At 40.0% G+C, this 25056-nt stretch overlaps 1 protein-coding gene across 5 annotated transcripts in view; it reads left to right on the plus strand.

Moving 5' to 3' along the window:
• The first annotated feature begins 2944 nt into the window (after positions 1–2944).
• The window catches only part of RAD51 (RAD51 recombinase), a 35055-nt gene continuing 12943 nt past the window's right edge, over positions 2945–25056 (plus strand). The window contains exons 1-6 of one of the 5 annotated variants that reach the window (XM_067743361.1): positions 2945–3349; positions 4025–4138; positions 7205–7307; positions 11227–11364; positions 19125–19242; positions 21167–21258. In XM_067743361.1, the coding sequence (XP_067599462.1) occupies positions 7221–7307; positions 11227–11364; positions 19125–19242; positions 21167–21258 (435 nt within the window). In that variant the 5' untranslated portion in view covers positions 2945–3349; positions 4025–4138; positions 7205–7220. Of the gene's footprint in view, positions 3350–3393; positions 3758–4024; positions 4139–7204; positions 7308–11226; positions 11365–19124; positions 19243–21166; positions 21259–25056 lie in introns of those variants that run through there. The other 4 variants (XM_067743380.1, XM_067743344.1, XM_067743352.1 and 1 more) reach the window with 4 other exon arrangements.

The following is a 25056-nucleotide window of genomic DNA, read 5'->3' on the forward strand; positions in this document are numbered from 1 at the left end:
AGAGCATCCTTCCACATACTAGTTTCTCTTAGCCATAAAGAAGAGCAGTGTCTGTTGGGTAGGCAACCCACAGTGATTGCCACAAATCCCATTGGGATTTCTATTAGGAATTCACTGATTTGGGAGAATTTTCAACTTTATAACATTGAGCTCTTCTGCGAACATAGTTTTAGAGATCTCTCCGTGCAGGTCCTGAACATTTCTTAAAGTTTATTCCTAGACATTTATGGGTTTTGTTGCTACTTTGAATGGGATCTTTTTTTCCATTACATTATCTAGTTATTGTTAGCACTTAATAAAGCTCTGATCTTTTTATACGTAATTAGCTACACTAATGTACTCTCTTATTGTCCCTTAAAGTATCCAGGCAAATAATCATATCTGTAAATCTTTTCCAAGATATGCATCTTTTATTATTTGTTTTTTATCTTTTATTATTTCATTCTTTTGTTATTGCACTTAGTAGCACTTTTTGCACAATAGTAAATAATAGTGGCAATAGATAATTTTGTTCTTGATTTTAATGAAAGTGTTTCTAACATTTCATTAGCAAAGAGATGATGGCAGCTTGTCTGGGATATCTGTATCTATATATTACTGATCATGTTAAGCAAATGTCTAATTCCTTTTTACCGTTTTTTCCCCTTAATCAGGAATTTATGTTGAATTTTATTGGATATGTAGGGGAGCAAAACTTGGCACACCAAAATGTCTCTTTGGTTTGTGGGTTATTTCGAGTTGAAAACAATCAAGGCCCAATCAAGGTCAGGAAATAACTTTGACCTTCCCCCTAATTGCCTAAAACAAGTCCACTCTGTGTTCCATTGTCTCTGCATGGCCAAATAAACATTTATTTGCCAAACATTTGCTTTTCCATCTGCTTGTGAATTGCCTTCCTCTCTTTTGAAGTCCTAAACCGCTACCCTCAACATCCTCTTTTGTCCTTACTAAAGACAGTATTTAAGGTGAGGGTTTCTGCTGTTTTGAGGAGTAACTCATGTTTCCTGGGTCACTCCCAGCTATACATGTTATTAAAATTTTGTTTGATTTTCTTGTCTTACGTCAATTTAATTCTTAGATCAGCCAGAAGAACTTAGGAGGGTAGAGGAAAATTTCTTCCTCCCTGACAGATGCTTTTCCAATATGATGAAATTAACCATTTGGTTTTTCTCCTTGACCTATTAATATAGCCAATTATAACTGACTTCCTAATATTGAATCGTCCTTGCACTACTCAAATAGATCACTTGGATGTGACATGGGGTTTCCCTTTCTGGATTTCCCTTTCTGTACTCCAGGGTGACTACACTGATGAGATCACTTTTTCTTGAGATGAATTATCAAATTTCTGCTGATTAAGTTTTGGTCTTATTAGAAGTTGCCTCCTTGAGATTTCAGATAGGTCACTTACATTGTAGCTTAGGATATATTCAAAACTTTTCAATTACATATTTATAAATATTCTCATGGATTGCTAATTTAACTGTTATCAAGAAATCTATTTTGTCTCATTTCCGACTTCTTAGTGGGTTGTCTTGGACGAAAAGACATATTTGTTTAAGCAGAAAAAAATGGGAGATCACTGGAACATAGGGGTATCTCACGGACCTCAAGAGCATTAAGTGCTGCTGGGCCCCTGAGAAATTGGAAAGATCTGGAAAGCAGTCAGAATTCAAAACTGTTTTTTTCTGTATGACTCTCTCCCACTTTCTTAGTCTCTAAACTTCTTAATCTTTCTGCAGATGGGGTTTCTCTGGTTTGACATCCACACAGCCAAAGGAATTCCATTTTAATGAAAGGTCGAAGTCATGCATCTTCACTCAGCCAAGAGGGGCTGTGGGTTTGCAGGTGCTCTCAGGAGGAAAGTACGTGAAGAATAGGAGGTGAAGGTGCGTATCTCTGGTATGGAAGGCAGTTCACTATTATCCCCAGGTATCATCTATAACCACTAAGGTTGATTCTACCGCCAGAATGCTTCCTGAATCTGTTCTCTCTGTCACTGCTCTAGCTCAGCCCTTCCTCTCTTGTCTGAAATATTGCAAGAGCTTCCTAACAGTTTTTGTAGTCTTTACTCTCACTCTCCTGAAATCTATCCTTCAATGCCACAAGGTAACAGTGTGAGGATTAAATAAAAACTTTATGAATTTTAAAGCACTCCACAAATATAAAGTGGTGGGGAACAAAAAACAGGTCTAAGCACATGACTCATCAGGTTAAGAACTTTCAGTGATTTCCCCATTACCTAAAGAATAAAGGCCAAAGCTCTATAATGGTCTTAAGCCTCTTCATAGCCTGAAATAAACGTAATTTAACAGTCTCAGCACCTGTTACTGCACTTCTCCTGCCTCATCAGACAACAGTATTCCTTGACCACACTGTTAATTTCCATACCCATGCTGCTCTATCCGCTTTTAATGTTTTCATCTCCTCTTCTTCGCCCAGGAAACCCTACCCAACCTTTAAAACCGTAATCAACTTTTAACCACGATAAGATTTACATTCTCAAAATCAATGTCTCCTTCCTCTGGAGTCCCGCAAATCTCCAATAAAGTACCACAGCTTTACTAATATTTCAGTCCTTTCTTCCTCTCCTCCATTAGCTCTATGTTCCAGCCTCATCCATCTACTCGAGCGTCCTCAGCTCCACCACCTACAAGGGCCTAGAAAGCCCCTGGCTCCAGAATTTGACTGAGTTGGAGTTCAAAGCAACCTGAAGGGCCAAATACCCCAGTTTAGATGCTTAAGAAACAGATCAAGAGTTCCGAAAAGCCTAGATATTATCTACAGGTGGTGAGGAGCTAAAGCTGCGTCACCCTCCCGCGGTGCATATTGGGAGATGTAGTCTCGGACCGGCCCACTACCTCTTGGGAGTTGTAGTCCCCGATCTGGTAAAGGGAAGAAGGACGCAACTTCCAAATTTTGAATTAGTCGTAAGGGAGAAAAACAAGAGGGGAACTCAAAACATCCTGCGAAGTCAAGTTCTTTCGGCCTATCTCGGCCTCACGAGTAGCCGAAGTGGCGGGGAGACGGACCCGAGAAGGGCGGGGAGACGTTACGTTGACGCAGGCGTGGCCCTGCCCAATAGGATTTGGCGGGATTTCCGAAGGCGGCAGACGGAGTGGGCGCTGCCGCCTGAGACCGCGGCCTGAAGAGAGCTGAGACGCGCCCCAGGAGTGCAGTTAGGAGCTGAAAGTCGCCTGGGTTTCGTGCAGAAGGCCGGAGCAAGGGCGTAGAGAAGTGGGGTGCAGGTGAGGGGGTCTGCAGTCCGTCCGGGGTCGGGCGCGCGCGGGTCCGGCGGACTGTAGTCGGAGCGCGCAGCCCGCCCGGGCGAGTTACGCTGCAGGCTGAGGTGAGTGTGAGGCGCAGACCTGGCCCCTTCCCACCGCGTAAGCCGGACCCGAACCCGTACCCGGACCCAGACTTGGGCCCCAGCTCCCTTAGCGGGCTTAGGGGCCCCTCCATGCCAAGTAAAAAACTCGGATATGGCGGGGCGGGGCGGAGCAGGGTTGTGCCCGGGCTAGTCCGACCCTCGGAGCTCATTGTGGCGAAAATAGAAGCGCATTCTAGAGCTGGGAGGAACCTTACTGGCCTTCACTTGCAACATCCACTTTATGGGCGTGGGCGAGGAAGCCCAAGATCCAGAGAGGTGTAGTGACTTAAAAGTCACAGCTCTTAAGCCAGAGCCGGATTCTGGTGAGTGCCCTTTCCGTTACACAAAGTTTGGCTTACAGAGTTCCCAGCTCCAGTTGCCAGTAAGGTATTTGCGTTTTTTAATGCGGAAGACCGTTCAAGTGATGTCTAGGGAATGATCTCTAGTGAGATTTGTTGTTTTTTCTTAAACTTCTGAAGTGAAGTGTAGTATACAAATAGAAAAATGCACAGATCAAAAGTGTTTACAGCTCCATGAATCATTACAAAATGAATATATCTGTGTAATCACCACTCAGGTCAAGAAATAGAATGCTGTCAGCACCCAAGAAGCCTCCCTTGTGCCCCCTTCTCTAATACTCTCCCTTTTCCCCAGAGGTAACCACAGTGTTGACTACTAACACCATTGTCTAATTTTGCCCGTTGTTGAATTTTGTATATAGTAAGCCTATATATTTGTGTCTGCCTTTGCTCAACATTTTGTCTGCAGGTTTGTAAATGTCTTTGCATTTAACAGTTCTTTCTTGTTCCTATGTTGTATTCCTTATTCATTATACCGGTGGCGGATATCGGGATTGTTTCTAGTTTTAACTTGTATGAGAAAGGCTGCTGAGAAAGAATATTCCTGCATACATTTTGGTGCACACGTGTATGCTTTTCACTGGGTTAATTTCACAGAGTAGTGAAATTCCTGGGTCATAGCATTTGCCTATCTTCACCTTCCATATTTAATACCAGTTTTCTAAAGTTGTCCAATTTACACTCAAACCAGCAGTGAACGAGTGTTTAGTTGTTCCACACGTTTGCTAATACTTAGTATTGTCGGTCTTTTAAATTTTAGCTATTACCTTGTTGGTTTGTTTTTTTAAAATTATTTATTTATTTTTGGCTGTGTTTGGTCTGCGTTTCTGCACGAGGGCTTTCTCTAGTTGCAGCAAGCGGGGTGGGGGTGGGCACTCTTCATCGCGGTGGGCGGGCCTCTCACTATCGCGGCCTCTCTTGTTGCGGAGCACAAGCTCCAGATGCGCAGGCTTAGTAGTTGTGGCTCACGGGCCTAGTTGCTCCGAGGCATGCGGGATCTTCCCAGACCAGGGCTCGAACCCTTGTCCCCTGTACTGGCAGGCAGACTCTGAACCACTGCGCCACCAGGGAAGCCCTACCTTGTGGTTTTAATTTTAATTTTCCTGATCATTAATGAAGTTGAGCATTTGTTGATATGTTTATTAGCCATTTAGGTATCTTCTGTTATGCAGTGCTTGGTCAAATATCTCTTGCCTATTTTTCTATTGGGTTGTCTGTCTGTTTTGCTGATTTGAAGGAATTCTTTGTGTATTCTGGTTACCAGTTATATATGCGGTAAATATTTTCTCCCCTCACTATCATTTGACTTCATTCTCACAGTGGTGACTTTTGATGAATAGAAGTTCTAAATTTAAATACAGTCTAGTTTTTCAGTCTTTTGCTTTTTGGTTATTGCTATATGAATACAGTTCAAGCCATCTTTTTCATAAATTATGAAGGAAGACACTTAAATTTAAGCTGCATTCAGGTGATTCTGATATTTGGAATTATCATAAACTCACATTATGCTAAACATGCCATCTAAGAGCTACACCTGAACCAATCAAGAACAAATGGTTATCTTCTGTCAAGTCTCTAAGAATGGAGATTTCTTTTTTTTTTCCTGTTAATTTTATTTATTTATTTTTGGCTGCATTGGGTCTTTGTTGTCGCGCACAGCCTTTCTCTAGTTGTGGCGAGCGGGGGCTACTCTTCATTGTAGTGCGTGGGCTTCTCACTGTTGTGGCTTCTCGTTGCGGAGCATGGGCTCTAGGTGCGCAGGCTTCAGTAGTTGTGGCACACGTGCTTCGTTGCTCTGTGGCATGTGGGATCTTCCCAGACTAGGACTCGAACCCGTGTTCACTGCATTGGCAGGCGGATTCTTAACCACTGTGCCACCCGGGAAGCCCTTATCTGTTGTCTTTTTTTTTTTTTTTTTTTTTTTTTTGCGGTACGCGGGCCTCTCACTGTTGTGGCCTCTCCATTACGGAGCACAGGCTCCGGACGCGCAGGCTCAGTGGCCATGGCTCACGGGCCCAGCCTCTCCGCGGCATGTGGGATCTTCCCGGACCCGGGCACGAACCCATGTCCCCTGCATCGGCAGGCAGACTCTCAACCACTGTGCCACCGGGGAAGCCCATCTGTTGTCTTTTGAGTTAAATTTATCTTGCTTGTTAAATTGTCCAGATTTAAGTACATTTATTCTTGTGGCCATCAAAACTTGTTTGCTTTTACTAATACCTCATAATAGAAATCTTTTTGTTCTTCATTCTTTTCAACCTGAGCAGTCATAACTCTATCAAAATAATCTGACTTTGGTATAGGCCTTATATTTATATGGAAGATTTCAAACTGAGCAAGGTAATTCCATGTTATTTATTCATTTGTGCATTCAGTGAGGTCTGGAATTGATTAAAATGGTGATCTTTATGGGACTTCCCTGGTGGTCCAGTGGTTAAGACTCCGCAATTTTAATGCAGGGAGTGCAGGTTCGATCCCTCATTGGGGAACTAAGATCCCACATGCTGCACAGCCCCCCCCCCAAAAAAAATGGTGATCTTTAAATTTCATACACTTCTATTAGAAGCAGACTGTGTGACTGCAAGCCGTCCTTGCCTAAGGTGGGGCTACTTCTCTCATCTCAGTCCATTGTTTCTCTATCAGGAATGGAGGCTTATGGCAATTATTCTGTACCTTTGTTTCACTCCTGTCCCACCACCCCAAAACCCTGCTTTCTGGAAGGGAACAATGGAACTGAAACAGTTTAACCTTTCATCGATTTTTTTTTTTTTAAAGTAGAGTTCTGGAAAGTCTGCATTCACTTGCCAAATATTTACCAAACACCTAAGATGTACCTAAGATTTATCATGTATCATGAGGTGTATACAAATAAATGAGACTTGGCCCCTATCCTTAAGGAATATAAAGCAGGGGAACAGAGGGATATAGTTGATCTAGTTAAGCTGTTCGTCTCTTTTTTTTTTTTTAAGTTTATTTTTTGGCTGCGTTGGGTCTTCGTTGCTGCACGCGGGCTTCTCTTGTGCGGAGCGCAGGCTTCTCTTGTTGCGGAGCACGGGCTCTAGGTGTGTGGCCTTCAGTAGTTGCGGCGCGCGGGCTCTAGGGCACCCAGGCTACAGTAGTTGTGGTGACAGACTTAGTTGCTCCACGGCGTGTGGGATGTTCCCGGACCAGGGGTGGAACCCGTGTCCTCTGCATTGGCAGGCGGATTCTTAACCACTGCACCACCAGGGGAGTCCAAGCTGTTCTACTTTATAGAAGCAAGATAGTGCTGGCTCCTCCTAAAGTCTTTCTGATACAGCTATCTAGGTGGAAGAGAAGGCTGGTGAGAGATTTTTTTTCTTTTTCCTGCCATGGGTATGTCAGTGATTAAGCCAAAAGCCTAGCAAGTAATTCTTAAAGAGATTTATTGTAAAACTATGTTTGCAGCTCTGTACTTTCTCTAGTGTTCTTCCTGATGGCCATCTGTACTTTTCAGTATTGAACACTAAGTAATGGCTATGCAGATGCAGCTTGAAGCAAATGCAGATACTTCAGTGGAAGAAGAGAGCTTTGGCCCACAACCTATTTCTCGATTAGAGGTATGTGCTTGGTTGCTAATTTTAGAATTATAATGCTGGACAAGATTGTTCTACCTATTGGGAGAAATCACAACCTTTACATAAACCATTGGTTTACTACCTAAGGTCAAAATCCAAATTAGAGTTTTCAGGAGGGTTGTCAAGGATTCTGTGGAAAGGCTTAAGACAGTTGCTAAACACATCTGGCCAGATCTCTTTTTTTGTCAAGAATTCTTCTACTACATTATCATTTTTCTTTCTTAGAGCTGTATGTCAGAAACTAAGAAGCCCTATGATCCCATGGTAGAGTCTCTGCTATTTGTACTAAGTATGAAATTACTGTCCAGGGAATTACAATGGCCTGGGCCAGCTATGCAGGAAGGGGAGAGGAACAATGTCTCTCCACTGACCTCGATCTGTGCTGAAGTTACTAGGAAGACAGCTGTCATAGGCAGAGAGAAGGGCTTGGGGTTACGTTGTGAGAGTTCAAGACTCTGCACAAGAACATCAAGCACCAGAGCTGGGGCCTTGCACTATTTCTGTGCATTTACAGAGGCCCCAGAGTGAGTGCAGTTGACTTGGGCTGAAAGAAGCAGGATAAAAAGCTGAGAAAGCCTTCATTCTTCTGTCTCTTTATGCATATTCCTCCCGTTGCCCCCTAAGCTTCCACTCTCTGGAAGTTACTTAAACGGGTTTGTGATAAACATTGGAAAATTCAGAGTCATAACTTTTGGTTTCAGTGAGCATCCTTACACCCACACATATGTATTGCTTTTTGCTTAAATATTAATAACAGACAGGTTTCTATGGGCAGGTACTATTCTCTCCCCTCTCCCAAACCTTCCCTGACCCCCAGATACATACACATCCCCCTAATAATTCATGCTGTCCTAGAAGTCATGGTTTTGGTGGCTAATAAAAATCAAAGCTGACTTTGTATATAGGGAGAAAGAAGTGCCTTTGGGTGGTTTGTTTTTGAGAAGTGGTATATAAATCCCTGACCAAAAGTAGTTTTCTCCATCTTTACTATCAATTGTTAAAACAGAGCTTTCCAGTCATTGTGCTACAAAAAGGTTATGCTAAGATATGCTTCCCTTAGCTCTGGGGCAGTCTTAGCTGTTTATCCTAGCTTAGTGTAAAACATATTTTTTTATGTGTGCTTGATGTGGAAAACATTGGGAAATGTTTAAAGTGGGCTTTTAGGGCCCAGGGTCTCAAAGTTCATTTAGAATCCTAGTCATAAAAGGTTTAGAGTTACAGGTTTAATCCAATTCATGACAAGAGTCTATTTTAATATACATAGTGCTAGTTTAAAACTACTGGTTTTGCTCTCCAGAAAGTGGGCATAGAGGGAACCTACCTCAACATAATAAAGGCCATATATGACAAACCCACAGCAAACATCATTCTCAGTGGTGAAAAACTGAAAGCATTTCCTCTAAGATCAGGAACAAGACAAGGATGTCCACTCTTGCCACTATTATTCAACATAGTTTTGGAAGTCCTAGCCACGGCAGTCAGAGGAGAAAAAGAAATAAAAGGAATACAAATTGGAAAAGAAGAAGTAAAACTGTCACTGTTTGCAGGTGACATGATACTATACATAGAGAATCCTAAAGATGCCACCAGAAAACTACTAGAGCTAATCAATGAATTTGGTAAAGTTGCAGGATACAAAATTTATGCACAGAAGTCTCTTGCATTCCTATACACTAACAATGAAAGATTAGAAAGAGAAATTAAGGAAACAATCCCATTCACCATTGCAACACAAAGAATAAAATACCTAGGAATAAACCTACCTAAGGAGGTAAAAGACCTCTACTCAGAAAACTGTAAGACACTGATGAAAGAAATCAAAGATGACACGAACAGATTGAGAGACATACCATGTTCTTGGATTGGAAGAATCAATATTGTGAAAATGACTATACTACTCAAAGTAATCTACAGATTCAATGCAATCCCTATCAAATTACCAATGACATTTTTTACAGAACTAGAACAAAAAAATCTTAAAATTTGTATGGAGACACAAAAGACCCCAAATAGCCAAAGCAGTCTTGAGGGAAAAAAACAGAGCTGGAAGAATCAGACTCCCTGACTTCAGACTATACTACAAAGCTACAGTAATCAAGACAATATGGTACTGGCACAAAAACAGAAATATAGATCAATGGAACAGGATAGAAAGCTCAGAGATAAACCCCTGCACCTATGGTCAACTAATCTGTGACAAACGAGGCAAGGATATACAGTGGAGGAAAGACAGTCTCTTCAATAAGTGGTGCTGGGAAAACTGGACAGCTACATGTAAAAGAATGAAATAAGAACACTCCCTAACACCATACACAAAAATAAACTCAAAATGGATTAGAGACCTAAATATAAGACGGGACAGTATAAAAAACTCTTAGAGGAAAACATAGGAAGAACACTCTGACATAAATCACAGCAAGATCTTTTTTGATCCACCTCCTAGAGTAATGGAAATAAAAACAACAAATGGGACCTAATGAAACTTAAAAGCTTTTGCAAAGCAAAAGAAGCTACAAACAAGATGAAAAGACAACCCTCAAAATGGGAGAAAATATTTGCAAACGAATCAACGGACAAAGGATTAATCTTTAAAATATATAAACAGCTCATGCAGCTCAATATTAAAAAAAAAAACAACCCAATCCAAAAATGGGCAGAAGACCTAAATAGACATTTCTCCAAAGAAGACATACAGATGGCCAAGAAGCACATGAAAAGCTGCTCAACATCACTAATTATTAGAAAAATGCAAATCAAAACTACAATGAGGTATCACCTCACACTGGTGAGAATAGGCATCATCAGAAAATCTACAAACAACAAATGCTGGAGAGGGTGTGGAGAAAAGGGAACCCTCTTGCATTGTTGGTGGGAATGTAAATTGATAAAGCCACTATGGAGAAAAGTATGGAGGTTCCTTAAAAAAGTAAGAATAGAATTACCATATGACCCAGCAATCCCACTACTGGGCATATACCCAGAGAAAACCATAATTCAAAAAGACACATGCACCCCAAAGTTCATTGCAGCACTATTTACAATAGCCAGGTCATGGAAGCACCCTAAATGCCCATCGACAGATGAATGGATAAAGAAGATGTGGGGGCTTCCCTGGTGGTACAGTGGTTAGGAATCCGCCTGCCAATGCAGGGGACACGGATTCGAGCCCTGGTCCGGGAAGATCCCACATGCCACGGAGCAACTGAGCCCATGCATCACAACTGAGCCTGCCCTCTAGAGTCCACGAGCCACAACTACTGAGCCCGTGTGCCACACTACTGAAGCCTGCGTGCCTAGACCCCGTGCTCCACAACAAGAGAAGCCACTGCAATGAGGAGCCTGCGCACCACAACGAAGAGTAGCCTCCGCTCGCCGCAACCAGAGAAAAGCCCACGCACAGCAATGAAGACCCAATGCAGCCAAAGATAGAATTAAAAGAATTTTTTTTAATTTAAAAGGATGTGGTACATATATACAATGGAATATTACTCAGCCATAAAAAGGAATGAAATTGGGTCATTTGTAGAGACATGGATGGATCCTAGAGACTGTCATACAGGTGTAGAGAACAAACATGGACACCAAGGGGGGAAAGTGGTGGTGGTGGTGGGATGAATTGGGAGATTGGGATTGGCATATATACACTAATATGTATAAAATAGATAACTAATAAGAACCTGCTGTATAAAAAATAAATTCAAAAAAAACCCCACTGGTTTTGATAATGAATAGGTTGATAATTTGTTATTAAATGCCTCAAATTTTAGGTCATACTTTTCAAAGCTTTTGTGTATAATATCACAGTTAAAAAGAGCTCTGTGAAGTAGGTAGGACAAATAACCACATTAGACAGATGAGGGAATCGAAGCTTAAATTTATCCACAATTTTCTTCACTTGCAGCAATGTGGCATACATGCCAATGATGTGAAGAAATTGGAAGAAGCTGGATTCCATACTGTGGAGGCTGTTGCCTATGCACCAAAGAAGGAGCTAATAAATATTAAGGGGATTAGTGAAGCCAAAGCTGATAAAATTCTGGTAAGTACTGTTTGTGTGACCGAGGGAGGCAGTAGTGGTATGAAAGGGTGTACAGTGAAAGGCTGCGGTCTTCCTCCTTCCACCCCTCCTTTGTCACCCTCTTCCCCTTTCCAGAAGTGACTGCATTACCAGATGATTATCTTTGTATGTGCCTCCTTGCATAAGTTGGGATTTTTCTTAGGGAATTGCAGTATCACAGGTTATGACATAAATATTGCTAAGTTGACTACCAGTTTGCACTCCCACCAGCAGTGAGTGGTATGTACCTTATAGTTCTGGATATTATGATTTCATGCCTTAGAAATACACTCATTAGTATGCAGCCACAAAAAATAGTTTCAAAGAATATCCGTTGACATAGGAAAATATTACTGATATAAGAAAGCAGGTTAACAAAACATGTTTGTGTGCATATATGTTTTTTTTAAAAAATGTGTGTTTTTATATATGTATAGCACATACACTGGGGATAGATACACTAAAATATTAACATTGTTTCTGGATGGTGAGAATGTGAGCAGTTTTTATTTTTGCCTCAATTTTCTGAAGTTTCTACAGTTTCTATGATAAACATGTATTAATTTAAATAGAAAAGCTGCTTTTATTGCTTGAATATTAAAGTCATGTTAATTAGGCTCTCAGGGTGTATAATCTGTTAGTCAACTAGTCATAAGCAAGATTCTTTAATAATAAGGAAAAATGTGATTATGAATTATACGCTTGTTTTTTTTAACCTAAATAAATGACATAAAAGTGATTTCACTGGCTTAACCTAAATGAGGTAGTAACTTAATAACCCTTTATATTATATAGCACTTTAACTTTTTTAAACTTTTTTTTAATTGAATTTTTACTTTACATTGACGTATAGTTGATTTACAGTGTTGTGTTTCAGGTGTACAGCTAAGTGATTCATATACATATATCCACTCTTTTTCATATTCTTTTTCCATATAGGTTATTATAGAATATCGAGTAGAGTTCCCTTATAGCACTTTAACTTTGAAATCCCATCCCTTTCATATATACAGTATTCTCACTTAGCCTTCATAATGACACTGGGAAAGACAGGACCAGTATTATCTCTGTCTTACAGATAAGGAAACTTAGGCACAGTGATTCAATTATTTATCCAAAGTCATGCAGTTAATCACAGAACTAAGACTAGAATCCAATTATTTTCATCCTGATATACTGTGATCCTTTCTCATTTCCCTCCAAAGTCTTACAGCTACTATTCATTTTTCTTGCTTCATATATTCCTTTAGCATTCATACCCTGTGATTACATTTTATTTTATGCACTTATCCTTTGGTATTTACAGGCTATACCTTGGAGATAATAGCAGGTTAGGTTCCAGACCACCATAATAGAGCAAATATTGCAGTAAAGTGCCACAAATTTTGTTGTTTCCCAGTGCATGTAAGTTGTGTTTATACTGTTCTGTAGTCATTAAGTATACAATAGTATTATGTCTACAAAAACAATGTACATACCTTAATTTAAAAATACTTCATTACTAGAAAATGCTAACCATCATCTGAGCCTTCAGTGATTTGTAGTCTTTTTGCTGGTGAGGGTCTTGCCTCCATGTCAGTGGCTGCTGACTGATCTGGGTGGTGGTTGCTGAAGGCTGGGGGGGCTGCAGCAGTTTCTTAAAACAAGACAACAGTGAAGTTTGCCACGTAGATTGACTCTTCCTTTCATGAATGATTTCTCTGTAATATGCAGTGCTATTTGATAGCATTTTACCCACGTAGAAATTTTTCCAAAATTGGTAATCAATCCTCTCAGACCCTGGCACTGCTTTATCAACCAAGTTTATGTCATGTTCTAAATCTTTTGTTGTCGTTTCACCAGGGTCTTCACAGCATCTTTACCAGGAGTAGATTCTATCTTAAGAAACCTCTCTTTGTTTATCCATAAGAAGAAACTCCTCATCCATGAAAGTTTTATCATGACACTGCAGCATTTCAGCCACACACCTTCAAGCTCTACTTCTCATTCTTTTGTTACCGACCAGGGTTCTTGGCCTTCTTAATCAATGGAAATTGATCAGAGGCCAGACAAGAAATTCAGGCAAGGCTTTATTGGGGCCCCTGCTGCAGCAGGGGGGAGCGAGAACAAACAACAGGCTCCTTTGCTTGCTCGCTCCCTGAGTGGGGGTGAGCTTGTTCTTTACGTGGGGTGAGGGTAGGGGTGTGTCCAGGCGTCTGGCTGGAGGGGTGGCTTAGGTGGTTTGCCCATCCCTTAGTCCGTGTTTCGTGTAGGGCGCATGGCAGTACCTTCCTTTTGCTCCAGGCTCTTCAAAAGTGACAGTTGGGTTTTTTGGTCTCTTTGTATGTTTTGTCCATAATTTGCCCTAATTGCGCATGCAGACAGTTATTTTTTGTCCCATACAGTTTCTTTGTATTTTGTTGCTCAAGGAGAGGTGTGTCCAGGTGCAAGCATTGCAGCACTGCAGCAAAGGGTCCCAGGTCCCAGCCTGTCTCACTTGTTTTTTCCACCACATCTGTATTTACTTCCTCTGTTGAAGTCTTGAACCTGTTAGAGTCACCATGAGGGTAAGAATCAACTTCTTCGAGACTTCTGTTTAATGATATTTTGATCTTTTCCCATGAACCACGAATGTTGTTGTTGTTTATATATATACTTTTTTTTTAAACGAATATTCATAATGGCATCTAGAATAGCGAATCCTTTTCAAAAGGTTTTCAGCTGACTGCCCAGATCCATCAGAGGAATCACTATCTATGGCTACTATAGCCTTACAAGGTGTATTTCTTAAATAGTAAGACTTGAAAGGTGAAATTACTCCTTGATCCGCAGGGTGCAGAATGAATGTTGTGTTAGCAGGCATGAAAACAACATTAAATCTCATTGTACATCTCCATCAGAGCTCTTGGGTGACCTGGTACCTTGTCAATGAGCAATAAAATTTGAAAGGAATCTTTTTTCTAAGCAGTAGGTCTCAAAGTGGGTTTAAGATATTCAGTAAACCATGTTGTAAACCGATGTGCCATCATCCAGACTTTGTCATTGCATTTATAGAGCACAAGCAGAATATATTTAGCATAATTCTTAAGGGCCCTAGGATTTTCAGAATGGTAAATGAACATTGGCTTCAACTTAAAGTCACCAGTGGCATTAGCCCCTAAAATGAGAGTCAACTGGTCCATTGAAACTTTGAAGCCAGGCATTGACTTCTCTTCTGTAGCTATGAAAGTCCTCAATGGCTTCTTCTAATGTAAGACCATTTCGTCTACATTGAAAGTCTGTTGTTTAGGGTAGCCAGATTCATTCATTATCTTAGCTAGATCTTGTGGATAACTTGCTGCAGCTTCTACGTCAGCACTTGCTGCTTCACCTTGCTCTTGAATGTTATGGAGATGGCTTCTTTCCTTAAACCTTATGAACCAACCTCTGCTAGCTTCACACTTCTCTTCTGCGGCTTCCTCACCTCCCTCAGCCTTCACTGAGTTGAAGGGAGTAGGGCCTTGCTCTGGATTAGGCTTTGGCTAAAGGGAATGTTGTGGCTGTTTTGATCTTCTACCCAAACTACTAAAAATTTTTCCATGTCAGCAGTAACGCTGTTTCTCTTTCTTACCATTCATGTGTTCACTGGAGTAGCACTTTTAATTTCCTGCAAGAACTTCCTTTGCATTCACAACTTGGCTAACAGTTTGGCACAAGATGCCTCGCTTTCGGCCTATTTCAGCTTTCGACATGCCTTCCTCACCAAGCTTAATCATTTCTAGTTTTTTATTTAAAGTGAGAGATGTGCAACGTCACTCCTTTCCTCCTCTAACTTCACTTAGAGGCCACTGTAGGGTTATTAATTGGCCTAATTTCAATATTGTTGTGTCTCAAGGAATAGGGAGGCCTGAGGAGAGGGAGAGATGGGGGAATTGCCAGTGGGTGGAGCAGTCAGAACACACAAAACATTTATCAATTAAGTTCAGTCTTATATAGGCGTGGTTTTTGGCAGCCCAAAACAATTATAGTAACATCAAAGACCACTGACCACAGATCACCATTACAAATGTAATATGTAATAATAATTGTAATAAATGTAATAATAATGAAAAAGTTTGAAACACTGTGAGAATTACCAAAATGTGACACAGAGACATGAAGAGAGCAAATGCTTTTGGAAAAATGGTGCATATAGACTTGCTCAACACAGGGTTGCCACAAACCTTCAATTTGTAAAACGCAGTATCTGTGAAGCACAATAAAATGAAGGGCAATAAAATGAAGTACGCTTGTATGTTGTTACAGAGTTTATCTTTACTCTTGGAGTTTTCTGTAGTGCAAAGCAAGTATTTAATTTATAAAATTATATATTTATAGTTTGTGTTGACTATTGTTATACAGAATTTTCTATGAAAAATAATCTTCACACGTTAAAGAATCTTCAAAAAATGCATCCTACAGCTTCAGTACATGTAGTTCTGCCACATAACCTAGTCAGATGGACAATATCTGAGATTTATTTAATATCTCATATAATAATATATATACAACCCAGTAAATTCTGTTTTATTGTGTATTATACTAAGAGCTTTTTTTTTTTTTTTTTTTTTTTTTGTGGTACGCGGGCCTCTCACTGCTGTGGCCTCTCCCGTTGCGGAGCCCAGGCTCCGGACGCGCAGGCTCAGTGGCCATGGCTTACGGGCCCAGCCACTTCGCGGCATGTGGGATCTTCCCGTACCGGGGCACGAACCCGTGTCCCCTGCATCTGCAGGTGGACTCTCAACCACTGCACCACCAGGGAAGCCGTGAGCTTTGAATTTTTAAGCACTGTTATTTTATAGTATTAATTCAGTGGGCTCAAAAATTATAAGTAATTCTTAATTTAAACCCTTAAAGATGTTGCCATCCATGAAGTATGAAGTTGTCATTTATTGGATTGCTCAAATAAATAAATTTGTTGAAGTGGTAACTTAATTGAATAAGTAAAAATTCTGAATACCTAATACCTCTTTGAAAGATTGTGATATTAAGCCAGTAGGTGTCCCTAAAGTCTATATGTTGTTGATTTCTGGGCATCTGTTTTTGTGACTGAACAGATCCTGACCTTTGCTTATGCCTTGTCAGACATAAAAAACTCCTTGTCAGACATTGAAAACTCCTACAGATTTAAGACAGATGAAAGCAAGCTTATATAAACAAAATAATAGAAGTCAAGTTCTGCCAGATTAGGCAGTTGGCATGGTTTTTACTTCAAATTTCACTTTGGTTATAATCTGTTCCTTTAAGAGCTCATAGACTAGAAAATGTCGAGCTTAAAATGACAAGAAGGGAAAACATCTCCTATGAGTTTGGTTTTTTTCCTTCACATTTTTGATTAAAATTTTTGAACTTACTGGGAAGTTGAAAGAATGTTACAATGAACACTTATTTATCCACCACCTAGACACTGCTATTAACATTTTAATATACTTATTTATCTCTCTATCCAGCCATCAGTCCATCTGGGATTTTTTTTATGCTTTTCGAAGACAGTTGTAGATGTCAGTACACTTCCCCCTAAATATTTTAGCATATATTAACTAGAGTTAAATATTGGTTTATAGTTCTTATCCCCTCTCTTTAGTATTTTTATTTTCTAATTTTCATTCTTCCTGAAGATTAGTAAAAGTTATAGGAATAAAGAAGGAAAGAAAATTCTCAAAGAAATAATACAAGATTTCCCAGAGCTAAAGGGAAGCAGAAGTCTAAGGCCCCACAGAGTGTCAAAGATGCACACCTAGACTCCTCAGTGTGAAATTTTCAGTATACCAATTATAAGGAGAAGATTCTGAAAGATTTCAGAGAGAAAAATGTAAGTGACCTCTAAAGGAACAAAAATCAAAAAGATAGCACATTTCTTATTAGAAATCTGGATGGTAGAAGCTAGTAGAATAGTGCCTTCAAAATTCTGAGGGTAAATAATTTTAAACCTAGAATTCTATTTGTAGCAATATTATTCACCCAGTGTTAGAGCAGAATACAACATTTTCAGAAATACAAGAATTCAGAACATTTTTCTCTCATCCTATTCTTTCTTAGGAAGTTACTTGAGGATATACTTTACTAAAATGAGGGCAGGAAACATAGGATCTAGGTTGGAGAGACTCCAACTCAAATAGTCGGTGAAGGAAAGCCCAGGACAGTAGATAGCCTGGAGAGCAGATAGCCCCATTTGCAGAAGAAAAGGATACCTTCAGGGGGGAAAAGGATTAGCAGAATACATAGTAAGATTGAGAGGTTGAAAAATTTGAGAAATGATAAAGTCAGAGAGTACTAGAGAAAGATATTCCTCAGATATAAAATCAAGGTAAAATGGAGCATGATTTTGAAACTAGCGGCATATAAAAAAGAATTCATTTGAATTTGACAGAAACCTTTGAGAGACATCGGTTGTTAACATTGGAAGCTTAGTGAAAGAATTGTATTTCTAGCACACCATTTGGTTCTGCAATAACTATAATATAAACATTGTAAGGAGTTTTCAAGTGAAGTATTAAGCATATAGAGAAGTTTAGAGAATAATGCAAACCCACAATTCAGCTATTTATTGGTTTTCTCCCTTTGTGGAAAGTTTTTAAATTACAGGTTTAATCTCTACTTGCTATAGATCTATCCAGATTTTCTCCTCCCTCCCTCCCTCCCTCCCTCCCTCCCTCCCTCCCTTCCTTCCTTCCAACTCAAACAATTTATTTTACTGAATTTAGATTCAAGCTCAGCTAATTATTTGGGGCCTGGACTTGGATTCTTTTTCTACTTAAGTGAGTTTTGATAGTTTGTGTCTTTCTAGGGATTTCTGTATTTCTTATAAGTTATCTGTTGGCATATATTTATTTTTGTAATGTTGGTAGTAATGTCCCCTCTTTCATTTCTGATTTTAGTGATTTGAGTCTTTTTAAATCAATTTTGCTTATTTTTTCAAGGAACCAACTTCAGGTTTCGATGATTTTTCTCTATTGTATTTCTATTCTCTATTTTACTAGTTTCTACTCAAATTTTATCTTCTTCCTTCTTGCTTTATGTTTAGTTTGCTCTTTCTTCAGTAACTTAAGGTGGGAAGGTTACGTTATTGATTTAAGATCTCTCTAATATAGGCATTTACAGCTATAAATCTCCCTTAAGCACTGCTTTTGCTGCATCCCATACGTTTTGGTATGTTTTGTTTTCATTTTCATTCATCTCAATGAATTTACTAAATTCCCTTGTGATTTCTTTGATTCATTGGTTATTTAGGAATGTAATGTTTAATTTCCATGTATTTGTGAATGCATTTATTTATTATTTTTTATAAATTTATTTATTTATTTTTGGCTGCATTGGGTCTTCGTTGCTGTGCACAGCCCTCCTCTAGTTGCGGCAAGCGGGGGCTACTCTTCATTGTAGTGCGTGGGCTTCTCATTGCAGTGGCTCCTCTTGTTGTGGAGCATGGGCTCTAGTCGCCCGGGCTTCAGCAGTTGTGGCTCGTAGGCTCAGTAGTTGTGGCTTGCAGGCTCTAGAGCGCAGGCTCAGTAGTTGTGGCGCACAGGCTTAGTTGCTCCACAGCATGTGGGATCTTCCCAGATCAGGACTTGAACCCGTGTCCCCTGCATTGGCAGGCGGATCCTTAACCACTGCACCACCAGAGAAGCCTGATAACTTTTTAAAGAGAGATCATTCTGGAAATCTTGTTAGATGTTATCTCTTCCCACTGTATGCCTGGTTTTTACTAAGCGTATTTCATCGATTTGGCATTTCTTATTTTTCCCCAGACTGAGGCAGCTAAATTAGTTCCAATGGGTTTCACCACTGCAACTGAGTTCCACCAAAGGCGGTCTGAGATCATACAGATTACTACCGGCTCCAAAGAGCTTGACAAACTACTTCAAGGTATAGTAATCCCTTATCCTGTGCTGTGAACTGCGGTTAGCAAAGCATCCAGGTTATAGAATATAACTAAATAAAATATTTGGGTCGGGTTTATGTGTTAGATAGAATTAAGAAATAAAGAGAAGTATTCACATTGAAGAAGGAAGACTGCTGGAGGGTGGTACTTAAAAAATACTAAAATTATCTGCCAATTAAATAATTTAATCTCCATTTAATATTACATTCTGAGAGTAAGCTCCCTCTGCCTAAAGAATAATTATAACCTTTTATCTACCACAAGGTAGAAAATCTGATGACTGGTTAAAACACTCCATGCTTGAATACTACTTTGTAGTATCAATACATTGTAGTGCACACTAATCTTCAGGACTTTATGGAAAGCTGTAAAGGTTTTGAACTTTTGAAAGCACTGCTGTCTTAAATTTTTGCAGAGTTAGATTTGGTCCTTGTTGCTTCCCCAAATATTCGATCATTCAAGTTTCCTTTTTTTTTTAGGGCACAAAATAGCATGGGTTCAGGAATCACACTCAAATTTGAGCATTTGCTTTCTCTCCTGTTCCCCGCTCAGCATTTACTGGCTGTATTACATGGTGCAGACTACTTATTGTGGTCTACGCCTCGGTTTTCTTATGTTCATAATGAGGACAAAAAGACTTCCTACCGGGACTTCCCTGGTGGCGCAGTGGTTAAGAATCCGCCTGCCAATGCAGCAGACATGGGTTCAAACCCTGGTCCAGGAAGATCCCACATGCCGCAGAGCAACTAAGCCCATGGGCCACAACTACTGAGCCTGCGCTCTAGAGCCCACGAGCCACAACTACTGAGCCCACACGCCTAGATCCCGTGCTCCACAACAAGAGAAGCCACTGCAATGAGAAGCCCGTGCACCACGACGAAGAGTAGCTCCCGCTCACCACAACTAGAGAAAGCCCGTGCGTAGCAACGAAGACCCAATACAGCCATAAATAAATAAATTTATTAAAAAAAAGACTTCCTACCTTATAAGTTATTGGAATTAAATGAATTGATATATATATAAATACATAGCACAATGCCAGATACACAAGAGACATTTGGTAAACATTAGATATTATTTATAATTTATTTTTTGAAATGACTGCTTATTGACTTGTGATGGCATAGTTCTGTATATTGATTTGTGGTGATAGTGAAATGAAGCTACAGATGTGATAAAATTGCATAGAACTACACACACACAAATGAGTGCATATATACCTGGAGAAATCTGAATAAGCTCTGTGGATTGTATCCATATCAGTTTTCTGATATTGATACTGTATTATAGTTATGTAAAACGTTAACATTGAGGGAGGCTGGGTGAAGAATTCACAGGCCCTCTCTGTACATTTCTTTGAAATTTTCTATGAATCTAGAATTATTCCAAAATAAAAAGTATTTTTAAAATTACTGCTTGTTGAAAATTGGGGTTCTAAATTATGTAAACATCTTTCTGATGAGCTTCTAGGACATTTCTTTTTTTTATAAATATAAGTTTATTTATTTTTGGCCGCATTGGGTCTTCATTGCTGTGTGTGGGCTTTCTCTAGTTGCAGTGAGTGGGGGCTACTCTTCATTGCAGTACGTGGGCTTCTCATTGCGGTGGCTTCTCGTTGCAGAGTATCCGCTCTAGGCACATGGGTTTCAGTAGTTGTGGCACACAGCCTCAGTAGTTGTGGCTTGTGGGCTCTAGAGTTCAGGTTTAGTAGTTGTGGTGCACGGGCTTAGTTGCTCTGCAGCATGTGGGATCTTCCCGGACCAGGCTCAAACCCATGTCCCCTGCACTGGCAGGTGGATTCTTGACCATTGCGCCACCAGGAAAGTGTTCCCCTAGGACATTTCTATGACTATTGTTTCTAAATATTTGTATTGTGCTAAGAGGTGTTTCTTATTGCTCTTCTATTAGGAGGAATTGAGACTGGATCCATCACAGAGATGTTTGGAGAATTCCGAACTGGGAAGACCCAGATCTGTCATACGTTGGCTGTAACATGCCAGGTGAGCTGTTGGGACTCTAATCAGATCACCAAGAATGTGTTGATTCCTGTTATTAGCAAGCATCTGTTAGCATGGGCAAAAAATGCACTTTCACTGTTTTCAGGAATGCTATAGCTAGGGGAACTTCCTGGGCCATCCAGTGGTTAAGACTCTGTGCTTCCACTGCAAGGTTCAATTCCTGGTTGGGGAACTAAGATCCTGCATGCCACGTGGCTCGGCCAAAAAAGAAAAAAAAAAGAATACTATAGCTAGTTAGAAGATAGACTGCTACTGCAAAACTTCCATAGCGTAGAAACTTTCAGATTATTAATTTCACCTACTTTCTTACCAACCACTAGGCCTCCCCTGGCTTCACCTGCCCTCTTCACTAGTTTATATTGTATGATTCATCATTAAATGATTCTTCATTAAAGTCATTCCTTTACAGATACCCTCAGATTTACATCCCCCATCTGAAGAGATGCCATTCCTAGGTAAACCCTATCTGTCTTTTCAGTGCCTGTTCCCAAGTAGCTGATCATACTGGAGAAAAATCCTAACATAAAGGTGATTGGCATCACTTTAAATTCAAGATGACAGACTTTAAGTTAACATTTGATACTGCTTGGCAGACCTACTGAATTTCTCCTCTGAAAAAGGTTGAATTCAGGCAGACTTTTTCCCACTCGGTAGGACAGTTATCTCATACTTTGTCCTTTCTTCTCAAACCTTCATGCTTCTCCTCAACCCTCACTCTTAGCCAAATGACCTAACCTGTTCTTCACATCAAAACTACAAAACCCACCTACCTTTTTTTAAAAATTGATTTTATGAAGTATAGTTGATTTACAGTGTTTTGTTAATTTCTGCTGTATAGCAAAGTGATTCAGTTATACTAATATATACATTCTTTTTCATATTCTTTTCCATTATGGTTTATCACAGGATATTCTTTTTTTAAATATTTATTTATTTATTATTAATTTTTATTTTCTTTTTCTTTTTTTCTTTTTGGCTGTGTCGGGTCTTAGTTGTGGCACACGGGATCTCTTCATTGAGGCATGCGGGATCTTTCGTTACGGCGCATGGGCTCCAGGGCGCACATGGGTTCTGTAGTTTGTGGCACATGGGCTCTCTCATTGAGGCACACCAGCTCAGTAGTTGTGGCAGGCGGGCTTAGTTGCCCCGCGGCATGTGGGATCTTAGTTCCCTGACCAGGGATCGAACCCATGTCCCCTTCATTGGAAGGTGGATTCTTTACCACTGGGCCACCAGGGAAGTTCCTATCACAGGGTACTGAATGTAGTTCCCTGTGCTATACAATAGGACCTTGTTGTTTATCCATTCTATATATAATAGCTTGCATCTGCTAATCCTAAACTCCCAATCTATCTCCCCCCCCCACCCCTCCATCGCCCCCCACCTCCAGCAACCAGAAGTTGGTTCTCTACGTCTTTGAGTCTATTTCTGTTTCGTAGATAGGTTCATTTGTGTCATATTTTAGGTTCCACATGTAAGTGATATCATATGGTATGTCTTTCTCTTTCTGACTTATTTCACTTAGTATGATAATCTCCAGGTCCATCCATATTGCTACAAATGACAATAAAAAATACCCCTCAGCCCAACAATGTATTACTTTGGTAAACTCTAAAAAGGATTTTGGAGAGAGAGACAGTTTTATGGAAAGATGAGTTCAAAATTAGAGGTGGTGGGTTTGAGATGTTTTGAACAAAATGGTATTACAGATCTTCCTTGATATACGATGAGGTAACATCCTGATAAGCCCATCGTAAGTTGAAAGTCATAGGTCACAAATGCATTTAATACACCTAACCTACTGAACATTGTAACTTAGCCCAGCCTACCTTAAACATGCTCAGAGCACTTACATAAGCCTACAGTTGGGCAAAATCATCTAATACAAAGCCTATTTTTTTTATAAAGTATTGAATATCTCATATGTAGTTTATTGAATACTACACTGAAAGTGAAAAACAGAATGGTTGTAAGTGTACCAGCTGTTTACCCTTTGGCTCAGGCAGCTGACTGGGAGCACAGCACACTGCTGCTGCCCAGCATCATGAAAGTATCGTACAGCATATTGCTAGCCTGGGAAAAGATGGAAATTTAAATTTTGAAGTATGGTTTCTACTGAATTTGTATCACTGTTGCACCATAGTAAAGTTGAAAGATTGTAAGTCGAGCCATAGTTAAGTTGGGGACTATCTGTATTTGAATCTAGATAGATTATACTCACTTCTCCCATGGGCAAACTTACTGATGGAGTTGGAGAATAACTGAAAGGAAATCTGCCTCCTTTTAGTTTTTTTTTTTTTTTTTTTTGGTTTTTTTTTGTGTGTGTGTGATATGCGGGCCTCTCACTGTTGTGACCTCTCCTGTTGCGGAGCACAGGCTCCGGACACGCAGGCTCAGCGGCCATGGCTCATGGGCCCAGCCGCTCTGCGGTATGTGGGATCTTCCCGGACCGGGGCACAAACCTGTGTCCCCTGCATTGGCAGGCGGACTCTCAACTACTGCACCATCAGGGAAGCCCTCTGCCTCCTTTTATCATTATGACAGAGGGGGCTTCCTAGTATGTTTCCATTCAGTGTGAATTCTTATCATCTCAACAAAATAACAGTCATTGTTGGAACTCATTTATAAATTTAAAAATCAAATATAAATTGTTCTCTTTTGTGTTTTTTTTCCCTTATAAAACAAGTTATGAACTATCCTTCATAGTTCTGTATTTAAATAGCACTTTATAAAAAATGTTTATTACATCATTGTAATGCAGTGCTATAGTTAAAGATGGTATGTGCCATAAAAAAAAATATGGATTTTGTTAGGATCCTGTGTCTTGGGTAGGGTTCACATTTTAGTGAAACACATATATGTGCAGAGGCTAATATTATGAGACTGATTTTCTGAAGTTACCCAAGAAAATCTGTCTCCTCATTTTTTCATGTTACAGATATGTCCATCAGTCAATACTTCTGTCTTGAAGTGGTGAATGCCATTTCTTTCTTTCAGTATTTATTTATTTATGTATTTAGGCTGCACCAGGTCGTAGTTGCGGCATGTGAACTCTTAGTTGCAGCATGCATGCAGGATCTAGTTCCCTGACCAGGGATCGAAGCTGGGCTCCTTGCATTGGGAGTGCGGAGTCTTACCCACTGGACCACTAGGGAAGTCCCGCCATTTCTTGAGATAGGAAAATATTTTGCTTCTTCATGAATAAATGTTTATCTAATAGCTAGAGGCCCAACTTCATGGTCTTCTGTTTTTCTCATCATTTTCCTTTCTCACTTATCATCTTAATTGTGTTTCTCTCCTCAGTTGCTCTACTGATCTTTTCATTGCAACTAAAATGTCACCATATGACAGCCACGTTAGGATTCCAGTATCAAGTAGACCTAAGCCATGTTGGCTCCATCTCATACATAACTCCTAGTAGAAAAAGAGTTAGGGGGATAGGAGAACTTTTAGGATAAGAGGGGAAGCAATGAGAAGAGGAAGAGTGGTATAGTAAGCTGTAGAAGCTATAGCTTATTGCCCAAAGCACCATTAGAAAATTGTTAGCTAAAGGGAAATAGGAGTGTTTAAAATATCACCCAGACATGGGTCATTTGACATGATATGTGACCTTTTTAAATAGAAATGATTTCCCCATGTTGTTTTGGGTCTTTTTAATCTTATTTTTTTTAATTGTTATATTTATTTTATTTTTGGCTGCATTGGGTCTTCGTTGCTGCGTGCAGGCTTTCTCTAGTTGTGTTGAGCGGGGGCTACTCTTCATTGCAGTGTGCGGGCTTC

The sequence above is a fragment of the Pseudorca crassidens genome, chromosome 1 (assembly GCF_039906515.1).
Source record: "Pseudorca crassidens isolate mPseCra1 chromosome 1, mPseCra1.hap1, whole genome shotgun sequence".
NCBI classification, from domain to species: domain Eukaryota; kingdom Metazoa; phylum Chordata; class Mammalia; order Artiodactyla; family Delphinidae; genus Pseudorca; species Pseudorca crassidens.